Consider the following 18,056-nt stretch of genomic DNA (forward strand, 5'->3'; position numbering starts at 1 on the left):
TTTTAAGGTAGATTCTGAATTATGGTTTTGAACAATATCTCCATCTGGCAAAACATCAGAGAAGAGGAATAAGCAGTCGGGGCCACTACGCAGATGGCCCCCATCAGAGGCAAGCTCTGAAGCCCCCAGAGCTGAGCATAGACCACTTGGCTCTCTTCATTTATTTTCAAAAATGATAGCATGTCCCAAACACTACTACAGCAATTTTAAATAAAGTAAGTTCATGTGATTAAAAGAAGAAAAAAAACAATATAGTATGTATGCCAATAGGAAACAAGCTATCCAAGCAGATCCACCATAACCTACTTTAATGGTATGGAATGACAGGCACACTACAGGCCAGTTTAGCGGAAAAACACCCCAAACCTACGGCTGCAAGTCACAGTAAAAAGATCCAAAGGTATGAAAATCTGTGGTTATGGTATCAATCTGTGTCATAGTATCACAACCAAAAAAAAAAGCAAGCAAAAACCATTTTACAATTTATAAAGTCTAATACAATTAAGAAATATTTCTATAAAATTGTTAACATATTTTAGAAGGCACGTACATACTCTATGTGGCATGCTTCAGCCGTCTAAGTACCGTCCCCTCCCTTCCTCCTTTCAAGCCAATATTAAGCACTTATTTTATGCTCAGCGGCTCTCCTCTAACTGCCAAGGAGGTGAACAACCCAGTTTCTGCTTTTATAGAATTCATATTCTGATAGAAGCTGCTTCTATACATTTCTTAAAGATATCAAATTACTACAGCATTAGAAATAATTCCCAAACTCTCCCAGGCTGGTCCCCCTTGGAAATAACTCTTTCTTCTAAAGTGGATCCAAACTTCATACAGTTATAAAAGCTATGCACAAATTTTATCTTCTTCTTTTTTTTTGGACCGGGGATCAAACTCAGGACCTTGCTCTTGCAAGGCAGGCGGTGGCACCACTGAGCCAAATCCCCGCTCCCAAGTTTTAGCTTACTGACCAAACCAGCTGGGACCTTAGCTGTAAGAATTCTATATGGAAAATAACCATTTTCGGTTACTTTCACGCATAAGAGGTTTCTTGACTTTTCATTTCCTTTGCTCTCCAAATATGATAAGCCAAGATAATATTATTTCAATACTAATATTAGCAGATATCATACATATATACAGTCTTTAGAAATTATAATTACCTGCAATTATGCCTAAACATTTTTTTTCCTTCTGGTACTGGGGATCGCACTCAGGACTTTGCGCTTAGGAGGCAGGTGTGGTGACACTGACCTAAATCCCCAGTACTGCCTAAACATTTTCTTTCTCCACTGCTGAAGGATTTCATTCATTCTTCAGGCTAATATGTGATAATTACATATATTGTATTATTTGCAATGCTTACACTTCAAACAAATTTACTTCTGTGTAAGATACTTTTAAAACTAGGTTTAATCTATTCTGGGAGGCCTTGTAACTACTTAACTGCAAAATGTGGTATAGTCTGCAGAACTTTGTACGGTTTGAGTTAGTTTCTTATTCTACGTATCAATTATGCCATGTAACACCACAGAAATTAATCACTTTTAACAGTTTACTCCAGGCGTTACTTGGGCAGTGTGTTTAGGTACTATCCCAGGCATTGCTTGAACAGGTGTCACTTCAACCAGTGGATTCTCAAATTGATAAAGTTTTGTTTTTATATTTCATTATCTATAAAAGTTAACAAAAATATGTAACTTTTGGTCATCCTCTATTTAAATAATTGGACTGGTAGGTGGTTAAATTGCTTTATGGGTTTGTTTATGCATCGGCTCCAGATCTGTTTGGCATATTAAGCAGTAAGAGTCCCTCTGCTCCTGGGGAATGGGGTAAATGTACACCCAGAATCCTCAGAAGGGTCTGGGCATGTTCCAACAGCTGCTTCCAGGTGGAGAGCCCTGGCAGGATGCTCACACCCCATCACTTCTGAGGAAGACACAAGGCCAAGCACTTGCCCACTGACAGTGTTAGGTTATTTATATAAGCTCCTAGACGAGGACAGTTGCTCATAATCCTACCTGGAAGCCCTAAGTAAACTTTCTTTGGCCCACGTGATGCTGTAAGAGGCAACATGGTACTTGCATTAGCAGCACACATACTAAAATTGGATCCAGACAAACTAGTAGTTTGTGCAAAGATGACACACAGGTCCAAGATGGCGGCGCTGGGAGCGCGGCCTCCTGGGCGGCAGCCGCCGCTGCAGCTGTGAGGAGCCCACGGGCCGCCCCGCCAGGGCCATGAAGCGCCAGAGCGTGGGAGACTCCAGCCCGAGCGGGCCTGGCTCGTCTTCGTTGGCAAAGCGTCCGCGGGAGCGCGAACGGGAGGCGGAGGTAGACGGGTGGAGAGCGGTTCATAAGGCCTCTGGCCGCGCCAAGCATCCAGTTCGAGCCTGGGCCCATGACAAGCCCCGCCCCCGCGGTAACGAGGACGGCGGGGGTGGGCGGGTGGGAGGAGCTTCGTGGCGCCGGGGACGCAAATCACCGTGTGAGCGCGGAGCTCCTTGGGCTCCGGAGCTGGTGGCAAGGACTCGGGGGACCCGGGCGCCTCGGCCTTGTCGTCCCACGCATCTCCGCTGTCGCCACCCTTGCCGCCCTCGCCGCCGGCGAGCCTGCAGGTCCTGGCTCTGCAGCCATGGACGAGTACAAGACGCTACTCCTCAGCAGCTTGAGCCCTGCGCTGCCCCCTGAGCACCTCGAGGGCCGACTGTTCCACCAGTTCAAGCGCTTGGGCGAGATCACCCTGCTCCTGTGGCACACGCCGGAGCTGGAGCTGGGGCGCATGGCCTACGTGAACTTGCGACACCCGCAAGACGCACATGAGGCCCACCAGCTGCTGCTGTGAGACTGCCCGTTCAAGGTGGAGCCAGTGTACCTTCACTGGGAGGGGGCGGGAGCTGCCGGAGAGGCAGCAGCAGTAGTGCCGATGCCACCACGCCACAGGCGCCCGCCAACCCTCTAGGCTACCAGCCGCTGCTCGGGGGATACCAGTAGGAGCATCGCGGTCCCCGGTCCCCGCCCCTGTAAGAGGCCCGCGCCCGCCACGCCGCCTCAGCCTTCCTACTGGACGCCGCAGCCCCCGCTGCTGTGGGCTGTGGAGCTATCCTGGGAGCTGGCCCTGGACTACTATGGGCTGTATGACGAGCGCGGGCACCCGTGTGGCTACTCGGCCGTGTGCGAAGAGAACCTGATGCCTGAGAACGACCAGCGGGCCACATGAAACCTGTTCATCGGCAACTTGGACCATAGCATGTCCCAGATGGAGCTGCGCTGGGCCTTCGATTGAGGAGGTGGTCATCAAGAGGCCTGCCCGAGGGCAGGGTGGGGCCTATACTTTCCCAAAGTTCCAGAACCTGGACATGGCCCAGAGGGCTAAGGTGGCTCTGTCAGCCCGGTGATTGGCAGAAGTCCCATTAAGATAGGTTATGGCAAAGGCAACCCGACAACTCACCTCTGGGTGGATGGCCTAGGACCCAACACTTCACTGGCAGCCCTGGCCTGGGAGTTTGATTGCTTTGGAAGCATTCGGATCATTGATCACATCAAAGGATAGTTTTGCCTACATCCAGTACTAGAGCCTGGATGGAGCCCAGGCTGCCTGTACTAAAATGAGGGGCTTTCCTTTGTGTGGTCCAGACCGAAGGCTCTGAGTGGATTTTCCCAAAGCAGAAGAGTCTTGGTATCCCCAGCAGTACCAGCCCTCACCCTTCCCTGTGCACTAAGAGCTTCTCACATTCTCACAGATGGATATACCCAGCACCAAACCCTGGATGTGGACCTGGGGGTGCAGGATAGGACCCCTCCACGCCGGATGTTTTTGGAAGGGGACTGGACCAGCCCCGGTAAAAGTTCTGACCGCAGAAACAGCCTGGAGGGTTATAGTCGTTCAGTGTACCACCGGAGTGGTAAACGCTGGGGAGGGGAAGGGGAGAGAGGCGAGCCCAAGCCCTGGGAAGACAGGTGCAGGCAGAGGAGCCTTTCCAGTGACTGGGGAAGGATAACCCACTCTCCTTATGAGGAACGGAGCAGGACCAAGGGTTGTGGGCAGCAGTCTGACCACACCCCTGAGCACAGCCATAAGGAGAACCGCTCTGGTGAACGGACCAAGGAGTCAAGAGCAACAGTAGACATGGGGCTGAGGAGTGGAGCCACCACTACCACCACCACAACCACAACCACGACCATGAAGCTACAGACTCTTCCCAGGGGAAGAAAACAAGAGAGAGCACAATCATTGGACCACTGAGGCTGAGCCCAAGCCTCTCGAAGAGCCAAAACATGAGACCAAAAAGCTGAAGACACTCAAGAGTATGCTCAGATGCTGCAACTGGGTTGGACTGGGCTTTTAGGGTTGAAAAACAGCTGCTTCCCAACATCTATGCATATCCTACAGGGGGACTGGGGAGTCATCAGCGGTCTCCTCAAAGACCACACTTCTGGGAGCAAGCTGACCCAGCTGAAGACCACCCAGCACCTTTGACCAGACCAACCCCAGCTTGACGAGGTCACACGACGCATCAAGCAGGGGGAGCTCCAATGGCTACACAGTGCTCCTAGCTACCCAGGCAGGACCCAGTGGGCCTGGCACTGAGGTGATGGCCACAGAGGAGCCAGGCCTGCAGAGGCGGCTTCTCAGGAACCTGGTCTACTTGAAACAGAAGCAGGCTGCAGGGGTAATCAGCCTCCCAGTGTGTGTGGGGTGGGGGTGGCGGGTGTCCAAGGGCAGAAGACATCACAGGCATGCCCTATGCCTCCCTGCCCTGAGACTTCTCCCAGCAGTACCTCCAGTCAGCACTGAGGACATTGAGCAAGCTGGAAGAGGAACACATGGTGATAGTTATAGTAAGAGACACTGCCTAGCCCAAACTCAAAAGCAGTTACTTACAAATCTGATTCCTTCTCTACCTGCTCCCTTGGTTTGAATTATCTGCTGGATTAATTTGGTTCATTTGGTAGGGGGATCAGAGTCTGTCCACCACCAAATCTAAGTTCTTAGATTTTGGGGGACTTTTTTTACAACGATGACAAGAACCCCTGTTACGCTGACTTCTCTATGAGATACTGTCTGCTGTATTCTGTATTTTTAAATTTTTTGACTGTGGAAAGTTACCAGTAAAGCCTTTGTCAGAGGATGGGAAAAAAAAAAGATGACACACAAATGTGTAAAGTGTTCCATATTTTTACACACACATACACAGATATAAGTAAAGCTAGAAAAAAGCTGAAAAAAATCAGCAGATTGTATCAAGGTCAACATCAACTGATATTTACGTAACATTACCATTGGGGGAAACCAAAGTGTGCACTGTACATGACTCTCTCTCTGATCACATCACAGAGGATCAGGTCATATATGGAAATGCAACAAATGACCAGATAATATATACACTATATACAGGTCAGGTATGTTACACCAACATATGATCACACAATTACACATCAGACCTAATAGTATGTACAGATGAACCCATCCATCACTAAGTTCAATTAAGAAAAGCAATTCAGCTAGGAAGATGTAATGGACAAGCATAAGAAGCCTACTTCATCGGTATATTCCATTTCCACGGTCTGTTATAGGCATGTGAGATAGCAATCCTCTAAAGCTTTAGAGAAGTATTTACTATCATCTAGCTATGAAACTAATATATAAAATATATGAATACGATATAGTATTTCCATGAGGGTCAGTGATCAATGACTCCAACAGACATAATCTAAATAAAAACAAACACAGCCTTCTATAAGATTTGACATTAAAACTAAGAGTTAGAGTTAGTATTTTTCCCTCTTAGAAGACTCATCATGAAGACAGTACAGCAAACAATTATTCCCAAGCAATTGTCAGGCATTCATTCCTAATGAAAACCACTAAGCCAAAATTAACTGGAAAATATTTTAATGGTATTTTTATAGGACAAAATTATTCAACTGAGAAAGGCAGAAGATAATACAATGATAAGTTACGCTGTTTCAAATCCCCACATCACAGGGTGCAGAGAATGAGCGATAATCCTACTAGTAGTCTTCCCATTTCTCCTCCTGAAGGCACAAATGGGGTGATGCATCCAGCAGAGGTTTCTCCTGGGCTCTAGGGCCCCGACTTATGAACAAGCACTATGAGACTCAGACCCATCCATCTCCGTGGAGCCAAAGCCAGCCTTTCCACCTTACAGGACCCTTCAACTGCCCCCAGCTCCCTTCAGACTGGACTTCTGATTCCTTCTCTCCCTCTGGCCCTGAATTCTAAAAAGCTTCTTCCTGAGGTCCTTCTGCCGCTTCAGCTTCTCCTCCTCCTCCTTCTGCTTCACTCTGGCATGCTCCTTATTATGCAGATGCCGCTGCTCCTTGGCCTTCTTCAATTTCTGGCTGTTCACTGTGCTCAGAGCATCCAGCAGTGCCAGGATCTGCAAGGACAAAGCCTGTAAACACCACTCATTCAGCTGTGGCACATGTATGACCTACACTTCTGGGGCCTGAACACCTGGCTGACAGGACCAAAACTGGATTCAGTCCACAACCCACATACAGGTTAACCAAGTGAAGAGGCATTCTGATCTCGGAAAGCACAACTTGCACAGAGATGTGTGTGAGTACATTTTACCCCTACCATAAAACCACCTCTGTTCACCATTCTGTGGATACTCTATCCACCAGCCAAGAGAGGAGCCCTCACCATCTGCCCCACTCCAGATTCAAACCCATACACAGCATGGTTGAGCTATGGATCCAGGACCCTTGTGGCCCCAATGAAGACTCGGTGCACAGTGGAAATGCTGACTGTGCTACCAAGAGCACAACTTTCATGTCCAAACAGAAGGCAATAATCCATCGCTCACAGTACCTTCCTCTCGTGAGGCTCTCGAATGACAGCAGGCCTCCACTTGTCCCTGGGCACCTTGCCAGCCTTTGCTTGGAGCTTGGGCTTATTCTTAAATGGCAGAGCCTTCTGCAAGGCTTTGGGAATGTGCAGTGAGTTAAAATGCTTCTTTTGCCTCAGGATTGGCTGAAAGAGAAAATAAAACAAAAACTATGACATATGTAAACTATAACCCAAGTCTATATAAAACTTTGGCATAAACTCTTCTCCATGGATTGACTTCTCCACAGGTCAGTAACACTAGCATTAGCTGCCCTCCAGAAGTCATCATTCATCACCCATGCAGGATGGCTGCCTCCAGGGACATCAACATCCCACACAAAGTAGAGGAGCATGCAGAGTATGCTTAAAGTTCAAGAGAGTGCTGGTGGGCACTTGCATGGATGAAACTGTGAGGTGTGCCTAAGCTGCTTCTCCTGAAACACTCGGGCCCCACCTTTGAGGCACTGAGCTGGTGTTCTTCCAGCCTAAGATGAATGACCTGGCTAGCCTCTCATTTTAAACCTCTCTAGATGAAGAACACAGTTATTCCTCAGCAGCTGAAGTATCCCTATTCCTGCCTGTAATTAAGAAGTTTAAATTTTTGTTTCTGCTAGAAGGCTGGCAGAGAAAAATGAAATTTAAGCAGCACAGGAAGGCAAACTCAACATGGAATTTTCAAGGTGATAAAAGTTCTAGAGCCAGGGATTTAGCTCAGTGGTTCCACTGCCTGCCTTGCAAGCGCAAGGTCCCAAGTTCAATCCCTGGTACCAAAAAAAAAAGTTCTATACTTTTCAGTGTATGAACTGCCGAAGCGAGCACTAAAAGTTCTATACTTAAATTAAGACAACCAAATTTTTAAATGCCTCAGAAATATTAGCAGGAAGTTGAGAGTTTTGCTCAAGGCAAACCAAAGGTCAACATCAACTATTCAGAGAAGACTGCTATGCTTCTACTGTTAAAAGAGACTGGGAGCACAGCACACATGGACATCCCAGCTATCCAGGAGGCAGACGCAAGATCACCTGAGCACAAGACCAGTGGGCAACACAGGAAGATCTTGTCTCACCATAAATAAGTAAGTATATGAGTAATAGTCAATATCTTTTGTTCAGGCACCCAAATTGGTTTAAAATTTAAAAATCCAGAGAAATCTCCTAAAAAAAGAAGTGTCACAGGTTGATAATGAGCACACCTCAAGTATATTTCACTAAAAACTCATGAAAGACTATACAAAATCTTACAATAAACCATCTAATATGAAAGACCATTTCTACCATAATGGCAGACTGATTATTATGAAAATACCCCTTTTTTGGGTTTTTGAGACAGGGTCTCACTATGTAGTTCAGGCTGGCCTTGAACTCACTATATAGCCCAGGGTGGCCTCAAACTAGTGGAGATCCGCCTCAGACTCTGAGTGCTGGGATTATAGGCATGTACCACCACACCCAGCGATGTGCCACTACAAAACAACTGAATGTCTTGGATTAAAACAATCTATTCAAATGCATTGTTAAGCTGTAAAGAAAATAATGATAGGGAGAGCCCAGAAGCAACTCCAAACATACAGATCAACTAATTCTTTTTTTTTTTTGGTACCGGGGATCGAACTCGGGAACTCGAGACCATGCACTTGCAAGGCAGGTGGCGGAACTACTAAGCTAAATCCCGCACCCCTGATCAACTAATTCTTGACAAGGGCAACCAAGAGGACATGACAAGGAAAGGAAGGTCCCATCCGTCCATACGTGGTGCTAGAAAACTGGATCTCCAGATGCAAAAGAGTAAGACGAACTCTTGCACACAAACCAATGCACAATGGGTGAAGATCTGAATGTAACACCTGAAACCTGAAAACTCCTAGAAGAGAACACAGGTACATTAGCCTTGGCAACGACTTTTTGGATATTATATCAAAAGCCAGGCTATGAAAGCAAAACTAAATAATGGGACTACATTATACTAAGAAGTTTCTGTAGTGCAAAAGAAACCACAAAATGAAAGGGACAACTTACTGACTGGAAAAAAAATACTTGTAACCTTTTATGTGTAGAGAGTTAATAACCAAACTTCACAGAACTTATACAAGGGAACAGCAGAAAACAGCCAGATTAAAACATGAGCTGAGGGATTGAACAGAAATTTCTCCAAAGACATAAAATAGTTAACAGGAAATGAGGAGATGCAGGTCCAAGGGTACACAATGGCAGACATGTAAGATGAACATAGATACAGATCTAATATACCACATGAGAACTATAGCCAAAAATGTCATGTATTTGGAAGTTTCTTAAAATAAGTAATCTTAACTGCTGTCACACAAAACAAAGTTATGTGAGATGGTAGATATGCTCATTTGCTTCACTGTGGTAAATACTATCTATCCAGTATATCCCAAAACATCATGCTGTAAACCTCAAAGGTACACAGTTTAAATTCTTTACTAATCCAAAAAAAAACAACTACTATTTTTCTGTGTTCCTTTCCAAAATATTCGATCGATTTACAACAGTTAAAATTTAACATTTTATATATAAAAAAACAACAAATTTAACATTATACTTGAAAATTCAAAGCACACAGGACATTGCACATAAAAGCACTGGTGTGACTGCGGAGAGCACAGCTGTGCCGTCTTCCCTGACGTGTGCATGCATGCGCACGCACACACACACACACACACACACACACACGCACATGCACACACGCATGCCCTGTACCTTATACAGAGAATCTTTGTTGGCCTTCAACTTGATCCCATGGTCAAGCCTGAGCTGACCTGTGGTCCGCATTCCTGACCAAGTGTCTTTCTCACCCACTGGTTTCAGCAGAGATGTAACTGGGTTATAAAAGGCTGGGACGGACACAGGGTACCATGTTCGCATGAAGATGATATCTAGAAAAGAGGAAACTTAACAGTTTCAAAACAAGATTCATATCCACCTCTGTGTGTCTCACACACAGACAAACTCACCCCAAATTTCTCTACCTCACACCAAGTTTACTATTCTTGTGCATCACACACCTTTCACAGGGTGTGAAGCCAGAAGCTGCAGGCACTGTTAACTGGCAGTGGTACAAGATGCTCTAACTGGGCAAAGGTGGCGCTGACTCTAAGACACCTAACTCCAACTTCTACTCGACGCTGGCTAGGTGTCAGCAATGAAAGACAGCATAGTGTCGTGAACACCTCACAGTGTGCTTACCACTCATCAATAGCTTGTCTTCGAAGCTGGCCCGGAAAGCCCCCTCTGGAGCCCGCAGTGCTTTCTTGATCTGTCCCCTAATTCCACTGACAGTCCGAATCACAGCACCTTCAAATTTGGCCACTTCCAAGGCAGAATTAAACATTCCCTACAGGCAAATGAACAGAAAAGTACATACACATAAAATCATATACTTTACCTCTGAGTTCATCATTGGTTAAAAAATAAAGCACCTCACTGAAGGGGGACAAAATAAAGTATTTTCCTCCATAAAAATGACATTACTATGTCAAGAAGTACAACAGCTCTATTTTACTTTTCCAAAGTAACATCAGTTCAGACTGTTGTGGGCTCATTAACATGCTCATCACTGGTACCCTGGCAGAAGAAAGAGCAGAGATGCATCTGCTGGAGGCACTGAACACCCGCGGCTGGCACCCTGCAGGCTGGGTTGCAGCTCACATTCTATCATTTAGGTTCATCCATTTAAAGTAAAAAGAGTTAGGCAGGTGCTGGTGGTATCATTACTTGACATCACAAGAACATTTAGAATCCTCTTTTTTTCCCCCTGTGGTGCTGGGGATGGTACCCTGCTGTGCTCTACCAGTGAACTACACCCCCAGCCCTCGGGATCTTAACTGTTTTTAAGGAAAACATTTCCACTAAGGAAACTTTCAACAAATGCTGCTCCAACTACCCTCTCCAGATACTGTAAAACATTGTGCCCATTCTCTGAAACCTTGTCAAGTTTCCTGCAACCTGTTTTTTTTTTTTTTTTTTAGTTTATTAGTACCTGTGTGTAGTACATGTGTACATTCCATGTGGAGTTGGTGCATGTACATAACCTATCTCCATTCCTTTTTTCATCCTCTGACCCCTCCCTCCCTCCACCTTGTCTGTATTTTCTACTTTACTGTTAGACAGATGTATGATTTTCCTCCTTTCTTAACACAAAACTGAAGGGTGGGACACAAACCCAGAGGAGCTGACATAAGTTTTTGGTATTAGTTGTGAGACAGGATCTCCTGGAAGTAACAAGCGCCCCAGGCACTAAGTATCTCGACTTCACTTTCAGTGTTAAAGAATATTTCACAAAGACACAGACACAAACACAAAGAAGTCAACTAAAAAATACCAAAGGAAACCATTCAAATACTATGCTAAAACCCATTAGGCCCATATTTTAGATTAGGAAAATCCAAAATGTTTCAAGAAGTGAAATTTTCTGAGGCAGACATGATGCCACTTATGGGAAATCTGACATCTGATGTCATGTATGAGTCCCAGTCACAATGTAGGCACACTAACGACACTGTATACAGTGACCTTCAGATCACATGGGTAAGGTAAATGTGAATCACATGCGAGTCATCTTATTATGTGTATGTAAATTTCCTAAAATCTAGAGAAATCTAAACTTTGAAACACTTCTGGTCCCAAACATTTCAGATAAGGGATCTTGAACTTGTACTGCAGGCTTCCATGGACAATATAAACATTTATAAGTATGTCAATAGATAGATATACAGACCTTAATAAATGAAGTATTCTTGAAAATTTTATATGGAAAACCAGTTAGCTTTAATTTCTTCACAATTTTTATAGATTTATCCAGATCAAGGACAACTCCCGTTGCAGCTATCCGGAAATCAGGCTAAAAGAAACCCCCAAAATTTGAGTATAACATATCAGTAGGATGAGGCTAGCCTGAGCTACATAGCGAGTTAAAGGCCAGCTTGAATTGCATAATGAGACCCTGCCTGCATAATCAACTGGAGAAAATCTACAACTCTCTGTGAGGCACTAAGTTATCAAAGTTCACTTCACTTATAATCAGCTAAGAAAGAATAAGAGAGCATGTGAATGTGTCAAACAGTATTTCAGCAAAGCATCAAAAGCTGCAACACTGGTAGTCAAACTGACAGCAATGGCTCCAAGGCCCTCCTGAGAGTGACTTCACAATAAAGGTCAATTTGGAATGAAGAGGAAGAGCTAAATTTAGCTGTAATTTATAAAAAGCTAAATTCTGGACTTCTGGGGGTAGATTCTTCCACCTCCTCCTCATTCCTGGGATACTTGCTCTGAGCAGTCTCACACAGAGGGCTTACGTTTGCTCAGCCTCCCCAAGAGCTGCCCCTGGTGAGCTGGCTGCCCTGTGTCCCCAGAACAGGAACAGTGCCAGCCCATGGAGAACACTGCTCCAATGTTCCTTCAAGGCATGAGAACAGTGTCACCTATGCCAGTATAATTTTTCTAAACCACTCTTTTCTACTCCCAAACCCTTCTAAAAAGACATAGGAAAATCAAAAACAAAGAGAAATTTACTATATATTACACACTAAAAATGAACTTGAAGATTCGTGTATATGACACAAATTCAAGATCAACTTTTCAAACAATCTATGAAATAAAATATCCAAGACATTTACCATTACTCCACTGACGGACTGTATTGCCAAAAACCCAGTTCCTTGTGGAGTGATAGGACCTTAAAGGAAAGGAAACAAGCCAGAGTGAGCCACGTTTGGATTCTGTTTTATGTATATACTCCAACCCCTCACTCAAGGAGACAAATCTCATGACAAACTGGGAGTTTATGAAAGAAAAGAGCAAAACTTAATCATAAGGTCTAATAAATAATATGTATTAGTGTAATCTTACAAACCAAGTTATTTTAACTGCATTTTACCCCAAAAGGTTGCTCCACAGTGCATGTGCTGCGGGGTGTATTTCAGAAGCCTCTGTCGGCCATTGTGGTCTTCAATGTAATAAAGTGGGATGGTCTGAAACCTCCTCCACCCAAGAGAAAAAATGACTGGATCTCGAGACTTCAGGATTTTCTTATACCAGCGATGTTTCTTCAGACGCATCTGAGAGAGAGTATTTCAACACAGTGGAGAGCACGCTCAACCCAGTAGTCATACACAGTGAACCTGCCCATGCCCCAACTACCTTCACAACAAGGGCACCCACCTGCACATACCCCACGTTGCCCTCACTGTTGCCCAAGCCACCCAGGATTACTGGGTAATGGGGGTCAAAGTTCATCACAAATTCACAGGGGACATTTTCAATCTCAATTCGGACGTACATCCCAGGTCGTAATCCTTCATACTGAACTCGAGCTTCATCATCTTGATCTTTAAATTCTGCTCGGTTAAGCTATATATGAGAGGGGCAAAAAACAATAAAATCCCATCATGCTATTATCTTTAATCAACCTAAGATTAAAATGAAAAATAAGCCACTTATTAAAAGAACCATGGACAGAATTCTTTAGGTTTCATCCTCATCAAAAACAGTGGGCAGCCACATCTGTGATGGTTAGGAAAGTCCCTGCTGTGTTCTCTCTTGCTTGGGACACAACAAATGCAGACAACTCTGAAAGAAGTTGACTGTGCTGTCAGCAACCAGCTTCCCCAGGCCACACCTTCTTTCGTCACTGCAATTTCCTACTTTTCCACTCCACATCAAACCCCCCAGTGACTCCATGGGTGTGATCCTCCTTCACCTTTACAGTTCGTATCTTCATGTCCGCCCAAAGCCTCCTGAGCTCACCAGGGGGCTCTGGGGAGGTGACTGGATCATGGGGCTGGGATGAGTTTACAGCTAAATGTGGTGTTGGGAAGTAACGCCTGGTGGCACTGGGGGTGTGGCCTGGAAGGGTCTTATCTCCTCTCCCTCCCTTGATCTTGCTCTGAATCCTGACTGCCTTGCCATGAGCTCTTTCCCCTCTGCCATGCCTTGGAACCAGCCAACTATCAACCGTTTTGAAACCTCTACAAACTATGAGCCAAAACAAAACTTTCCTCTGTAAGAGTTGTGGGTGTCAGTGTCAGGTACTGTGTCCTACCAATGAGGAAGTAACTAAGACACACGCCACATGAAGTCCACCAGGAAATCCTACAAAGTGCACCAGATCTGGCTCTTTCACCTATACCATCTTAACCTGAGTCCCTGCCAGAGCAATCTTCTCCACAGGGACAGCACCACTGTCTCTCCTTTGCTCCAATCCCACAGGAGCCCCATTTCACCCAGAATGAAAAATTCAAAGTCCTTTAGGATGGCAGGTGACTTTAATTGTAAATAGCACAGGCTTCAAGACTAGCTTCACCTCTCTCAGTCACTTCTGTTAAGGTCAACACAGACTGGGAACGCTAAGTTATGTCATCAAAAGCCTACTGAGTGCAATCTGAACTACAGTCCACCAATCACAAATGCTCATTTGCAGCCATTGTTTGTCTGCTCCAGAATGGGGCCACCACCTCAGACAGGTGGCTCAGCCACAGGTAGGAGCTACTCTGCCCCTTCCCTGCATCTCTGTAGAAACTTTGTGAATTCTGACTGAGCTGAGTTCAGGAAACTTGCTCTGGAGAGCCTGGCTGTCCATAAGTTACATGGGCCACAAATGCCCTATTCACTCAAATCAGGGGCAATGATCAGAACGTGAGCCTTGCTTGTGTGAAGCCCTCAGAAATCCCTTCTGCTTCCTCAGCACTGCAGTCCTAGCAATGTGGGCTCTGGTGTTGCTCTGTGAGTTTCTGAGACCATGAACAACCACACCTAAACGCACCTTGACCAGGAGCCACATGAAAGGCACAGAGCAGGCCGGCAGGAGTCAGCCCTGGGAGGAGGAGCAGAAGAGGAATTCTCTCACCTGCGCTTGTTTCTGCATTTCCCCCTTAAGGTCATCAAAATAAGTGCTTTCTCCTTCATCATATTCTGCATCAAACAGCTCCTTCAATTTTCTCTTCTTCTCCAAATGCTTTTTCTTGGCATCTTCCTCTGTGCTGGGATCAGTTTCTTCCTTAAATTCTCCCTCTACATCTTTAGTCTTAAATTCACAGAAGAAAAAACATTTTTAAAAGTTTATGGAGATTTTTTTTCTTTAAACATAAAAGCAGATAAGCTTCTTTTTGAACTGCAAAAACCTTAGTTATGACTATCATGAATAAAATAAAATGAAACACAGCCTTTGGCTGTAAGATACTGCGCCCTGCTACAGGAGAGACAGCATTGTTAACTACGGCCTGCCCCTCAGGCCTGGAAAGTGACAGAAACTTGGCCCAACCGAGGCGTTCCCACACATGGCACAAAGACTTGCAAAAAAAAAAAAGAAAACTGGTTTTCTTTAAATGACATTTAAATTTAGTAAGAGAGGAATGATGGCGAAAGGGAACAATGGAGAGGAAGAGCTGAGCTAAAACCTTCATAAATGAAAAATTGTAAGGAATCCAGTAAACAATCATGGCAAGAAGGGGCTGGAGGTTTCATGTAGAAGACTGAGAATAAACCAATGTCCTGCACCTCACACTTCTAGAAAGGACTCTATCCACGGGTCTGAGAGAGTTACACAGGTTGCCATTAGAATTGTGTTTCTCAGGCCAGGGGTTTAGCTCAGTGGTTCTGCTGCCTGCCTAGCAAGCGCAAGGTTCTGAGTTCAATCCCCGGTACCAAAAAAAAAAAAAAAAAAAGAATTGTGTTGATTGTGACTGTGACTGTGACTGTGGCACAAAGGGACATGGCTGTGGCAGAACCATACCTGAGCATCCGGGTCTGGCTTTCCCTTGTGCACATCCCCTGTTTCTAGGTCTTCAAAGTCACCAAAGAGCTCATCTGGAAAAGAGCATCCACAGGACCATCTGTGAGTGGGGCCTGTGCATGGCAGCACAGAACACTGTGCTCTCCACACTCCAAGCTCTGATCTCCTAGTTCCCACAGTTTCACTGTCACTATTCCATCATCGGTCAGGCAAAGAAAATGGACCCAACACACATTTCCAGACTTATCAGACATCTCACTTAGCTGAGGGCTGTTCTTCCAGCACAAGTGTGGACACTGGAACAGTATCTAACAGAAGTGACACCAACGCCCAAAGAGTGACCAGGAAAGCCGCAGCACGAGAGGAATAACCAACATAACACATTTGCACAACACACCTAGGCGAAACCTTAGCCTATACAGAGAATGCAGATGAGTGCAAGGATACCCCAACAGTGCTGAGACCACAGAAGAGTTTGTTCATTCATCCATTCGTCTGTGCCTGCAGCACTGAGCTCAGTTACAGGTCCTGTCTTAACACCCCTTTGGGAGGGGAACATTTAGAAAGGTATTAAAACATTTTCACACAAGCGCCAAGCAAATAAAATAACACACGGGAAGCTCCTATGTGCAATAAAAACAAAAAAGGGAAAAAACACTCACATAAACTTAATAAAAACTGTGCTGGAACTTTTATTTAAAAACACACTGTAGTATGTCACCACAGAGCAGAGGAATAACACTATCAGCCATGTCCCAGCCACCCCTGGCCTGTGCTGTAGAGCGTGCCACGTAAAGCGTGCACTAGTGTTATCTCCTGTACAAAGGATGACACAATTCTCCTAATAACACAGCCACAATCAAAACCACTACCAAGGACTTCTAGTCTGGTCCTCCTATAACTGCAAGCTCCAGAAGTAATACTGGAAATAAGAGACAATCAAAGAACTCTAGAAGGTAGGGAAAAAAATACAAATTGGTGAGTGACCCCAAGACTCGAGGGATGAACTGGTGGCCATCAGGAAAGGGACCCAGCCCCAGTGTTTCCCCACCCTCACCCAGGCAGAGGGTGGCCAGATAGGCTCTTTCCCCCAAACAAAACCTCACTGGCAGTACCAGGGACACTGGGCAACACAAGGATGTGGGGCAGGGCGCACCTCTCAAAAGGGTCTGGGCCAACCTCCATTCCTCCCACCAAGACACCCAGGGGCTGAGGTTACTGGCAAGGGAGAATCCAGCAGGCCCAAGCATCCCCTCCTCACTCAAAAGCAATCCACAGACAGACAAGACCTACAAGGACACGCCCTAAGCCAGCAAATGGCCTGCAGCCCATAGTCCAAAATACCCAATCCCCCCAGGGCACCAGTAGTACCCAATGAACCAAGCAGACGAGAGCAGCTCCACAAAGGCTCTGAAGTCTAAATTAGCACAGGAACTACACCCAACAAAGTACTAGCACCTGTGTGCTACAGCTGAAAAGGATGATACCTGTGAACAGCAGAAAAATCACATAGGAACCAGTCTCCTATCACAATAGCCAAAAGGTACAGGAGACAACAGAGACTCACCAATTGTACTTCATACTCATGCATAAACCTAACACATCCTAAATTTAATGTATAAAGATGACTGAAGACACCAATTCTGAAATGGATCAGATGCTGGAACTATTGACTCATATTGTAAAGTAGCTGCTATAAAAATGCTACAACAAGCAACTAAAAATCCCATGGCAACAAACAAAAAATTGAAAATCTCAGCAAAGAAACTGAAGAATCAAATGAAAACAAAAGAACTGAAGTCTACAATAACTAATTGAAAAACCACTGGATGGGTTGGCTCATTAAGGAGGGTAAGCAGACTAACTGGAGGCCTGATCAGCAAAAGTCAGTGTCTGGACAACAAAGACAGCAGCCTGGCAACTGAAGGCCTGTGGGAGGTGGACCACCACATCTATCCCACCAGAGTCCCACAAGAAGACCAGGGCTCAAAAGCAGGCCAAGAAGGACCAATGCTTCCCAAATCTGAGGAGAGACTTTCACATTCAAGAAGCCAGGAAGCTTCAGAAAGGAACCAAAGGAATACATGTCAGTTGAACTTCTGAAAACTAAACAGAAACAATATCTGCAGGAGCACCCAACTCAGGGGACAGCATCTTCCCCACTGAAGTCAGGAGGCTAGAGGTTGTGGCACTTGTATTTCAAGGACTACGAGAGAAGTGTGGAGACATCGGGTTTCAGGCAGAGAAGTTAACCTCAACAAATTTAAAAGAACTGAAATCATTAAGAGTATACTCTCAGGCTATCACATAATCAAGCAAGAAATTCATAATAAAAAGCCAACAGGAAAATCTACAAACAACGTACTGCTAACTAATTCAAGGCCAAAAAGTCTCAAAAGAAACTTAAGAACGGAATAAAAATGAAAAGCCATGAATATTTGTGAGGTGCA

At 45.1% G+C, this 18,056-nt stretch overlaps 1 protein-coding gene and 1 pseudogene across 2 annotated transcripts in view; one reads left to right on the forward strand and one right to left on the reverse strand.

Annotated features, from left to right (window-relative positions):
• The first annotated feature begins 2,162 nt into the window (after nucleotides 1-2,162).
• LOC101717216 (putative RNA-binding protein 15B) lies at nucleotides 2,163-5,802 on the forward strand (annotated as a pseudogene).
• A 76-nt stretch (nucleotides 5,803-5,878) lies between these two features.
• Nucleotides 5,879-18,056, reverse strand: part of Bms1 (BMS1 ribosome biogenesis factor) — a 35,571-nt gene continuing 23,393 nt past the window's right edge. Inside the window, exons 14-23 of one of the 2 annotated variants that reach the window (XM_004874090.4) lie at nucleotides 15,607-15,680; nucleotides 14,722-14,898; nucleotides 13,038-13,226; nucleotides 12,754-12,934; nucleotides 12,494-12,552; nucleotides 11,596-11,718; nucleotides 10,065-10,212; nucleotides 9,579-9,754; nucleotides 6,841-7,002; nucleotides 5,879-6,403 (exon numbers count right to left, since the gene is read on the reverse strand). In XM_004874090.4, coding sequence (XP_004874147.2) covers nucleotides 6,179-6,403; nucleotides 6,841-7,002; nucleotides 9,579-9,754; nucleotides 10,065-10,212; nucleotides 11,596-11,718; nucleotides 12,494-12,552; nucleotides 12,754-12,934; nucleotides 13,038-13,226; nucleotides 14,722-14,898; nucleotides 15,607-15,680 — 1,514 coding nt within the window. In that variant the 3' untranslated portion in view covers nucleotides 5,879-6,178. The remainder of the gene's footprint in view (nucleotides 6,404-6,840; nucleotides 7,003-9,578; nucleotides 9,755-10,064; nucleotides 10,213-11,595; nucleotides 11,719-12,493; nucleotides 12,553-12,753; nucleotides 12,935-13,037; nucleotides 13,227-14,721; nucleotides 14,899-15,606; nucleotides 15,681-18,056) is intronic. The other variant, XM_021251613.2, reaches the window with a different exon arrangement.

The sequence above is a fragment of the Heterocephalus glaber genome, unplaced genomic scaffold (assembly GCF_053883595.1).
Source record: "Heterocephalus glaber isolate CG9 unplaced genomic scaffold, H.glaber_assembly_v1.0 deba00001195, whole genome shotgun sequence".
Classification (NCBI taxonomy): Eukaryota; Metazoa; Chordata; class Mammalia; order Rodentia; family Bathyergidae; genus Heterocephalus; species Heterocephalus glaber.